We start from the raw sequence: 10,503 nt of genomic DNA, 5'->3' as shown, positions 1-10,503 counted from the left end.
TGCTTCCACGCAAGGCAGCACCAGGTGGTGCGATCACACCAGTGCAATCAGTCACACTGCTTGCTGGAGGTGCAGCCTCCAGGAGAGGCAAGCACCTGCCATAACAAGAGCATTTGTACGCTAGGAGTTGGTTTCAAAATAAATTACTATACAGGTAGGATAGCAAGCTGTTCTTCAACTCGATGGGCATCGGTTTCACAAAGTGCCATCTGGAACCTTCACTTCAGAAATCAGAGCTGAAAGTACGGACTGGTACCCCGTGTTTGATTTTAATGTAAACGAGAAGAGAGAGGACCAACTCCTGTTGGGGACAGACATCCCAGGGCTCTCGCTCTTGGGACTTCTTTCCATCTCTCCATCCCCCTGCTCATTCTGGTCTACAGCTGTTGTCAGTCCAACCCACCTTACGTGAAGGTTTTGAGGAGCTCAGCACCCCTAAGGTCTCATCAGCTTATTGCAATCCAAGGTAGAATTCACCACCAAGCCCTCACCCTCCTTCCTACTCCCCCTTCAGTGAAGAGAGGCAATTGATAGGAGCGGGGAGGATGCCAGGAAAGAAATGCTGGGGTGGAAAGAGGCTCAGGCAGGGGCTGGGAAAGGAGGAAGCTTGTGCGCGGGAAGGGTGTTAGATGGCGTAGGTGTGGGGAAAGGCTGGGGGTCGGGTGGGGCAGGGACCAGAAAGGAGCAGACTCTGGAATGAGAGCGGGGCGAGCTGAGGGTTGCGGTACCACTGGCGTTCCTACAGGAGCAAGACAACGGGGAAGCGTCAGTGTGGAGGGTTCTCAGGAACCGGGCAGGCCTGCGAGTGGAAGTGACTGGCAGACCTGACACAGGTCAGGGCTCTCCTTTTGTCCTTAGCATTATCATAGTTCCACATTAAAATCAGAGTGGGGGTTAGGATATACACATAAATATTCAAAGCAAGACAGCCAAGTTTTTGAGAGCTTTTACAAGGGGAAAATCCTGGAACAATAAATAGGAAACTACACATTATCAACTTCCGCTCCAATGCTATCCATTTCCTCTCCAGGCTACTCTACAAACTCCTTTCAGGGTACGCCTAAATAGTACAGAAGTATCATAGCTTTATATTAAAATCAGAACTGGGTTTAAGACATACATATAAATATTCAACACATAACAGTCCAGTCCTGAGACCTGAAGTCTGGAACAACAAAAGAAGGGTATTCTCAATCTCCTTTCAAGCTACACTCTGGAAGGAATTTCTGACTAAATCAGGCCCGCACAAAACCAACGGAAGGATGGATAGAGATACCTGAATGGGACCGAAATGCAGCAATCTTGAGCATCTTGCTCAAGGATTTGTGCGTGATCCAGTTCCTGCAGTTTGCTAACGGCACGTCTGCTACTTGGCCAGAAGTCTCGTGCGTTCTCGTCAGTCAGCCCTCCTCTTCCCCCTGACACACAAGACGAGCGGCATCTACAGCCACTCGTAGGTCAAATCAAGGCAGCTACGGAAGATGGGAGGGGGGTAAGGGAGACTGCAGAAAGAAGGGAGGGAGATTCAGCGATGAGTGAAGGCATTCAAGGAGATGGGACAGACAGGACACGCATTCAGTGACGGGACGGTAATAACCGTGGCACAAAATTTCAGTGGTCTGTCCATTCACTCCGTCGGGCATCTCCAGTCTAAATGGTCTATTTTGGGCGGAGGCAAATGACCTTTGAATGGAACACATGGGTGGATATAGCCAACATTAAAGGCATTGTTTTTTTAATAAAAATGACAAAAAAGGTGAGGTCTTCAGAAGAGCAGATGTTAACATCCAAGAACAAAGGGTAGTGAATAAAGCTCCTGGTTCTCTTGCAGGATTGTCAGCTGTTCTCTAGGACTGGCATCTCTCAAATGCCCCATGGATGCTTAGCACATCTGAAAGAAAAGACCACAGTAAATAAAAAAGCTTTATTAATGACAACTTACTCTCTCAAGAATATCTTCTTTTCCCAAGCAGTTCTCAAGGACAGACAGAAAGGCCTCGTGCCTTAGTCAAGCAATACAGTAAATATCTTAAGGAGAGACTGTACCTTCCTGAGTCAGATTTCCATGAAATGCAAAGAGCTTTGGTACATGAGGCACTCCACTTTTACCATGGAAGGCAACACTCACATCCTTTAGGATATTAAAAAGAGCTTCCTTAGAGAGGAAGCGTTTTTTGTGGATTAAATCAAATACATTAAACAGGTATCGGATGAGCGCGTATCTAGGAAAACTAGAAACTACGTTTTCTGCCTCCCAGAAGTATCACACTAAACTACAAGCCAAGTCAAAGCCATTAAAGTGAGGGTAGCTGTACAGAAAAGAAACAAGGTGTTCAGTAGCCAGAGAGAGAGGCAGTAAAACAAGAAGACAAAAAAAAACCCAATCCCACAACATCAAAAAATATCTGTGGCCTGTTGGTTAACCTGGGGAGCAGCTGCCTTTCCTCAGAATAAGAAAAAATTACAGACACAACAGTTTGAGAGACTCCAAAACTGTTTTGGAAAAAGAAAGACATTGCTGAGTGAAAATGCTACTCACATTCAAGGCCTCAGGAGCCACTGAGTTCCGACTTTGTGGACTCCCTTCTTGGCAACTATCATCCTCCCATGTCTGTGTTTTCCCATCTTCCATGGGTGGGTCACGTTCTTCCTCACTTTCCCTGCGTGTTTGCTGACCTGTATGTTGGTCTGGGATTTCCATCATCGGCCCAACCTCTTTTCCCCTTAATTTTGGTGGGTAGATGTCTAGGGGGTCTTTGGTTGAATCTTCTGAAGTACTCAGTTCTAGTGTTGATTTCTGAAGCCTCGCACTCGCCCTCGAAACATCTTCAGGGCTAGTCACAATTGTTAAAGAATTCTGACTTGGTCCATCTTTCAGTATCTCTGAGGTCAACAGCACGTCTTTGGTTTTTTCTACAGCGGCATGAATTTCTGCAGACTCTGCTAAGGTAGAAGTTTTCACTGTTCCTGATTGCTGGAGCTCTTGTTCTTTACTCCGTACCTCTTCCTCTTTCACTGGAAGCTGAAGATCCACCTGCGCACTTCCCAGAAGTTCAGCTATATTTGTATCTGACGGGCTTTTCTCTATGGACTCAAGGCGCTGCTCTGACTCCAAGGCAGCTGACTCTTCTGTTTCTGCAAGTTTGTGAACAGCCGTCTGGATGGCGCTCAATACAATTTTTGTACTCTGGGACTCTATTGTCAAAGACTGAACAACATCCTTCTCAAATTCTGTGTAGGTGAGAGACAGACTGTCACTTGGAGGAATACCATTTTCTTCGGGTTGCCCTGTGCTCTGGGGCCTCTCTTGCCCCTCCAATATTCCATTCACAGAAGCAGGAGTTACTTGAGGCTCAGGTGCTTCTGCACTGCCAAGCTCTGCAGTCCCACAGCCTGAACAGGCAACAGTAGTAACCAGGACCTCACCAGAAGCCATTTGCCCTGGTGGGGTTGCCAAGGGCTCTACAGTTTCGACTGGCGTGTCTGCAGGCATTACAGTTTCTGCCATGACATGCTCTTCAATGCCTGCAGCCGCTACAGGCACAGGCACTTGCAGAGCCTCCAAGCTTTCCGCTTGTTGGAAGGCTGAGTCAGAGCCTTCCTCTTGCACAGCTAAAACCTCTTGCTGGACAGCAGTTGAACGTTCTTCACCTCTCATAGCTTCCCGTTTTCCAGATTCAAACGCTTCTTTGGCTCTGTCCGTCGATTGCTCATTTTTGTTCTCGTCTTTCTGAAAGCCTTGACAATTTGAAGATTCTACAAGTTCTTGTTCTTTTTCCACAGTCTCTTGTTCAAAGAAGTTGTTTCCTGCATCACATGTCGTACCACTAATGTCAGTGAGGACAGTGCTTCCATTTCCAGTGATATCCGAGCATGCTGATGCTAAACTAGATACAGTCTCCACTCCAGTCTCTGCGGGAGGCTCAGTGACGGCGGGATCACTCTCCAAGTGTGTTCCAGCTTCGAGCAGACCACCTTCCGTTTTGCCACCTTCGCTTTCATCCCTCTGGGAAGCAGTTTCCGTTGGTTTTGCTCTGCATTGTGCCTCTAGGATGGACACAGAATCTTTTGCTGGAATGTGCCTGCCAGCCCCATCCCTCACACTCTGCTCGGCATCTGCAGCTGCTTCTGAGCCAACTCTTTCTGATGGAAGGGCAGAAGCTTCTTCCTCATTCTGCAGTGGAACCTCAGTAACAGGGGCTTCTGTGCTCTTCACTCCAACGAGCACAGCATCGTCTTCCTCTTCCTCTCTCTGGGCAGGTGTGCTGCTAGGAACTCCTTTAGTGCAAGCTTGTTCGTCAAAGTCAGGAATTTCACCTTGTCTTTCAGATTGAACGGGGACCCCAGTGACAACTGCTTCTGTGCCCTCTGGTCCCACAGGGAGGGTTTTGCCTTCTCCTTCAAGCTGCACAGGCTCTTCAGCTGTAAGCCCCAAGGAAGTGGTTTCATCCCCTCTCTTGTCCTGCACCTGCAGAGAATTGCAACAGACCTGTCAAAAAGGGTACGAGCACGGAGTGACCAGGAATGTCCTGGGTGAAAAATCTTAGAAAGACGGAATGATTTGGGTTGGAAGGGACCTTAAAGATCACCTAGTTCCAAACCCCTGCTGTGGGCAGGGACATCTTCCATTAGAACAGGTTGCTCAAAGCCCCATCCAACCCGCCTGCGCATTTAAAGCTGGAGACAGCGGGGCCACTTCATTTCCTCCCTTTGCAGAGGTACCTCAGCTACAACCGTAGCTCTGCCGACAACTGAAGGGACCATCCGCTATGTCTGCTACCATATGGATCCCATCGGCACCTCAGGTGTTCACAGAGCACCTACAGTCACCTTGCGCTGTGCGGGAGCCCTACTGGCAGCTGTTCCGGCATCTTTGGATCCACGCACACCATCTCCCACTCCATCACTCTAGGGATCCCATCCACCTCGCTCTGCATGCAAGCCTCGGTGGCTGCTGCTTCTGGACATCCATGTGTGTGTGTGTGTCTCACTGGACACAAACTTTGGTCACGTCAGGCTGCACAAGGAACACCCTTGACAGCAATACTGCCACAAGCTGCTTCTAAATTTGGCATAATAGCTAACGCTTGCTGATTCTTCCTTTAGCAAATCAGCCTTTGTCTTATGTGTAATACTTACTGCAGTCTCTGCTTCTGGAACACACTCCTCCCTCGTCTCATCTGCTGTCAGCTCTGTTGCGGGCAGCTTCTCTTCTTCCGCAGGCTCCTGTTTTGCAGACGGCTCTTCCTTGGGTGTAACTGCTTGGGTGCTGTGAAAGTCTCTGGCCTGTGAGGAAGGTTCCTCTGCTGTCCTCTGCCCTTCACAGCTTTCTTCATGGTCTTCTACAGCTGCTTCTTCACGTGCCGGCCACTGCCTTTCATCTCTCAATACCTCTACGTTTTCACATCCTTCTGTGCTTCCTTTCATTGCAGCAGGCAGGTCACTTCTCCCTGAACCTTCCTGGAGAACACTCTCTTCAGCTCCGATTTCGCTCTGAATGCTCCCTGCACCTCCCTGGGGCTGGAGGCCATCCTCTTGGTGTGCTCCTTTTTCCAAGCACTGTTCCAGCAAAACACTTTCCTGGCCTACAACACTCCCATCTTTAGCATCATCTTTCACTTCTGACTCAATTCCTTGTACTCTTGCAAATAGAGTTGCACTCATGGTCCTTTCACTAACCAGCTCTTCTACCTCTGCTGACTTTACTCTCTCAGCAACTTCGTGAAGAACCTTTTGCGTCTGTTTGTCTAATTCTTTCAAATTTTGTTCAGTGGCCTCTACTTCTTGGACAGGTGTCACTTCCTCTGTAGTATCTGGGGTTTCTAACAGCTGGGAAACAGCAGAAACCATCTCAGTCGTCTCCTCAGCAAGGGACACCTCCACTGGTTCTTCAGCGCAGGAAGCTTCTGCTGTCTCCTCCAGAGCTGTCACTGCCTCTGAGGTCAGCTCTAGCTCACTGGCTGTGCTGTCATCGCTGACCTCCTTTCTCGCCTCTGGCATTGCCTTTGCAGCTGACTCTGCTTCTTCCACAGTATCATCGGATTCCAGTGTTTTCTCAGTTTCCTTCTCTGCCTCTTCTTCTGCCTGCTCAATGCACTCTGTCAGAGCAGCAGATATCCAAGGTGGTGACATTTCTTCAATACTGGTAACTGCCCTTTCCCCTTCCACAACAGTCACAGGAACTGCATGGACCAGCCCTTCCTGGCCTTGTTCCGTTCCTTGGATCTCCTCTAATTTTTCTGCTCCCTGTTGCTCTGAGGCTCGTTCTCTCATCGCCTCAGCAGCTTCTGCTTGTGGGGCTTCCATCTTCTCCTGCTCTGCTGCTTCGTATTCAGAGAAAGGAACAACAGCTGGAATATCTGAATCTTCTTCAGTCGTTTCTGCCAGGCCTTCTCTTGCTTCTTTAGGAGCAGTTGGTTCTGGCTTTCCATCTGACTTCTTCTTCCTACGCCCAGGCAGACGTTTCCAAAATGGAATGCACAAGTCACCTTCTCCAGGCTCATCATCTGAGGAGGAATGCTCCAGGCTAGAGCCCACACCAGAGTCGCCATTTCTCTCTTCCATTCTGGTTTGGGACCTCCTTCTTGGAGTAACTAACCTTTTAAATGATTTCCACATTGAAAGACTTTCACCTTTGGATGGGCTTCCAGCTTGTTCTGGGGAAGAATTCCCTTGTCCTTCATTGCTCTCTGGAGAACTGCTAAGAATTGCATCTGTGGCCGTTTCTTTGCTCTGTCCAGGCTCTTCTACATTGGGGCTTTCCTGACCAAGCTCACGGCCAATGTCTTCATCAGATGCTGCTGCTGCTGCTGCTTTCCTGGCTCTTTTCTTTGAAGAACCTACGCAGAGAAAAGCTCGCCAGGGCACAGAGCTGTCAACCTTTCCTTTGGGCACGGCTGTGGCTTTCTCTGGTTTCTGCTCCATCCCATTTTCTTTCATTTCTCCCCGATTTTCATCAACCACAGCGTTTTCCGTTGCAGACACTGCAACGCTCTTTGTCTTAGCACTTTCAGAAGCTCTTCTGGCACGTTTCTTGGGAGTCACCATCTTTTTAAACAATGCCCAGGGCTTAACACTGTCTCTTTTTCGCTCCACATCTGAAAATGCAGCATCTTCATTTTCACTGACCTGCACGCCATCCACAGGCTGTTCCAAAGAAGGAATTTCAATCGTCTCCTCAGGAGAAGAAGCAGAACTCTCCCCCTTTTGTTCCTCTGGGCTGTCTGGGGAACCTGGTAAGTGCTGAATTGGGTCACCCGGTCCCCCTAACTTAGATTCTTCTCTTTTGCCTTTATGCTTCTTTCCAGAGAGTGTTTTGACTCCAACAACAAGCGCCACTGACCTTGGGGATAGAGGTTTCTCTGTCACCTCACTTGCTTTCTCTCCTTCAGATTTTTCTTCCTTTTTGCCAAGATCTTCTGAGACGTCCACCAGTTCCCTTTCTCGATCGCCTTCTTCAGCTTTTTTCTCCTTCGCACTTCCTTTAACAACTGCTGCTGCCACATCCTCTTCTTCTCCCTGCTCATCATGCTTGATTAGCTCTTCCTTCTCACTTGCTTCAACGCCCATGGCTGCCACAGCCTTTTTTGACTCCTGCTTTTCACCTTCACTTTGCTCCTTCTCATACGCTTCAATAGTTACTGCTGTCCCGTTCCTCTCCCCCTCTTGCTTCTCCAACTCGGATTGTTCCTCCCTTTCACCAGTTTCAGTGGCAAATGTTGCCCCCTCCTTTTCTTGCTCCTCTTCTTTCGTAGGAGACTGCAGTTCCTCTTCTTTAGGCTTCCTAAAGCTCTTCTTTTTTCTAAATCCTGTCCATCCCTGAGTGAAAAATTTCCTTAACGGCGATGCAGTGTCAGTGGCTAAGGCAGCTGACTGAGAACAAATCTCATGTGCTTCGGGTCTTTTAGGAGGTTCGTCTTCTGTTTTTTCATTGTTCACTGGGTCTTTGGTGGGGTCTGCTGCAGAGAGTCCATCCTCAGGCATCGCCGTTTCTTCTGAGCTGCCTTCCTTTTGATCGGCAGCTCCTTCAGGGACTTGTGTTTCCTTTTTTACAGTAAGCAGCTGAACGGGTTCCGACTTCCCCGTCTTTTCCTTCTTCACTGTGAATCTGAACCCAACAAATTTAAAAAACTTTTTAAACCCCAGATCATGAGACGGTGGCTCAGACACGTGGTCTTCTGCGTCTTCTTCCAAAGACGGCGACTCTGTAGCTGCACGAGCATCCTCTTTCTCAGCACCTGCAGTGTCCTTGGTGCTCGAGTCAGAGGAACTTGTCTCCATAGTTCCGGTGTCTTCCTTCAAAGGTACACTGGAATGGTCTCTTTGTCCAGCTGTGTAAATAACGACAAAACCCCCCAGTTACTTTCTGTCTCAATGTAATGTTGTGTTATACCTTTATATAAATAGATGCAAGTGGTTTTTTTTTTCGTTTTTATCAAACTTTCCTGAACATAACTTTTTCTGTTATCTGTGTGCCTCTTGTAGGTGCTAATATGAATTTTTTGGAAGGACTAGTTCTTGGTCTAAGATTACTATAATTCCTTTCCTTCCTCATATCGTTGTACGGGTCTTTCTAAAGTTTATTTGCAAAGGCACCTTTCAAGCTTATACTCTCTCATTCTCCTTCCTTCTTTTGCAGGGGTTTTTTGGTCTTTTGTTTTCTCTTCCTTTAAGGGAAACTTATATGAGAAAACAAATATTATTTCTATCCCATTTTTACTCAAAGAATATACAGAACAATATCTCCAATTCTTCCTGAAGCAAAGCTCAGTATCCTTTCCATGCAGAGAGGGGCCTCTGAGGGGGTGGAGCGGGGGGGAACAAACCACCAAATAAACCCAAACCCCAAAATCCTGTGCTGACCCAAAAGGATGACTGAGAAAGAAAAGCTGACGTTACAGCTCTGTCCCAAGAGAACAGGAAGATGTGAAAATGCCCACGGGAAATTTCCCGCGTTTCTGAAAACCGGTAACTCCCAAAGCACTGACATTACAGCGTACTTGTTTTAAAGATCATGAATCTCGGGATTCTCCCATCCATCACATCACCACTATGGCCAGACAGAATCCTCATCTGCAGCAATTCCACATGGCTTAAAACGAAACACCTTGTTACTAGGCAAGCAGGTGAAATGCTGCCCTCCATCGCTCACAGGTCTGTGTCTGCGTTATCTCTTTCTTGAGCACCGCTTGAGTTTTCCCTTCAGGACACCAGCAACCACCCTCTCCGTCTTGCTGGGACAATTTCAGTAGGATTGCTCCCTCTGGCCGTGAGCTGCCTAAGTTCACAGACTGACCTATACATTAAAGCCCCTGAAATGCAGCACTTAAGAAGCCAGCACATGTCCAGCTTAGAGCACAAAATTGCCAGCTCCCCGTGCCCCAAGTAAGTGGCTTGGGAGGGAAAAAGCACAGAGGAACAAGGACACCGAGCCTTTAAGTTCTGCCATTGAAACACAAAAAGCGAGCAGGTAAAACTGCCCTTGCCTATAACGAGAATTGTAGGCATAACTGTGCGGTGAACATGCGTGATGATGAACAGGACAACACGTGAAGACAAAAATCCATGGCGCATTCGAGACCCCAAAAGACTCCTGGGCTTGGATACTGCCCGGATTTCAATGTAACATTATCCTTGAGCCTTGATTTAGTGCAACAGGTGAAAGTGCAAGGCCCTGAGGTGCAAGGCACTCTTCTCTCTGACCAACCTTGTTGGAACGCTAAGATGACAAAACACAAGAAATAATAACCAGTGTCAAACAGCAACCTCCCGGGAGAAGGCATGGCCCCTTTCTTGGAAGTTTACAGGTGCTGCTTCAATGCCCAAAGGCATGCAGGGGACAGCTTTCCATCGTACAGGCATCACTGAATTCCCCAGAGCGATTTACTTTTTGTTTAAAGATCCAGCTTTCCGTTGGCTCTAACTCTGCAGCGGGCCCTGCTTGGCCCGGGGGCTGCGCCAGAGGCCCCCTCCTGCCCAGACGCTCCCTCGATGCTGCTTGCCCGCGCCCCCTTTGGGAAGAACTCCGCCTCCAGAAGCGCCCAGACCAGGCGGTCTGGGGGAGGCTGAAACACGACTAAAGAGCAGCCGGCGGCGGAGCTGGAGAAGAAAAGAGGTACCTTTCAATAGCTGCCGCTCGGGGCTGACCAGGAGCGCTTCCCCTCAGAAGGAGCCGACGCCGAACGGGGTGGATTCCGCGGCGGCGCGGCTGGTCAGCCCCCGAGGTGCAGCCCCGGAGGAGGACGAGCGCAGGCTGTCGGGCAGCCCCGAACAGCGACGCCGGCCACAGCCTCTGTGCTGGCGTTCGACCGCCGGCGGGAGCCTCCCGTCCCGGCAGGAGCCGGCCCTTCCCGAGCGCCCTGCGACGGGGCGAAGCCTGCAAAGCGGGGAGGGCCGCCCGCCCGGCGGGGCAGGGCCTGCCGCCCAGCAGCAGCGCTTGCGGGACGGGAGGGGAAAGGGTCGCTCCCAGCGGGCGCTTGGCAGCCTTTGGGCTCCGGCAGGGGC

The 10,503-nt window shown here is 49.4% G+C and overlaps 1 protein-coding gene across 1 annotated transcript; it reads right to left on the bottom strand.

The window, feature by feature from the left end:
• Positions 1-625: 625 nt before the first annotated feature.
• On the bottom strand, positions 626-9,782 carry LOC147416011 (uncharacterized). Its single transcript, XM_086460430.1, has 4 exons — positions 9,707-9,782; positions 5,140-8,330; positions 2,540-4,468; positions 626-739 (listed from the first exon to the last, which is right to left on the bottom strand). Exons 1-4 carry the CDS (start codon positions 9,780-9,782, stop codon positions 626-628), a joined length of 5,310 nt encoding a protein of 1,769 aa, XP_086316556.1.
• Positions 9,783-10,503: the final 721 nt, after the last annotated feature.

This window comes from Leptosomus discolor, chromosome 2 (assembly GCF_034619465.1).
Source record: "Leptosomus discolor isolate bLepDis1 chromosome 2, bLepDis1.hap2, whole genome shotgun sequence".
NCBI classification, from domain to species: domain Eukaryota; kingdom Metazoa; phylum Chordata; class Aves; order Leptosomiformes; family Leptosomidae; genus Leptosomus; species Leptosomus discolor.
The sequence above is the reverse complement of the archived record's forward strand: the minus strand, read 5'-3'. Positions and strand labels throughout refer to the sequence as shown.

Excerpts from the sequence above, each read along its gene's own strand:
- LOC147416011 (XM_086460430.1), bottom strand. The coding sequence starts at position 9,782 with ATGCCTTCTCCCGGGAGGTTGCTGTTTGACACTGGTTATTATTTCTTG. Across the intron at positions 8,331-9,706 it reads CATCTTAGCGTTCCAACAAG|CTGGACAAAGAGACCATTCC; the intron begins GTTGGTCAGAGA and ends TTATTTACACAG. Across the intron at positions 740-2,539 it reads TGGCTCCTGAGGCCTTGAAT|GAACGCCAGTGGTACCGCAA; the intron begins GTGAGTAGCATT and ends TTGCTCCTGTAG.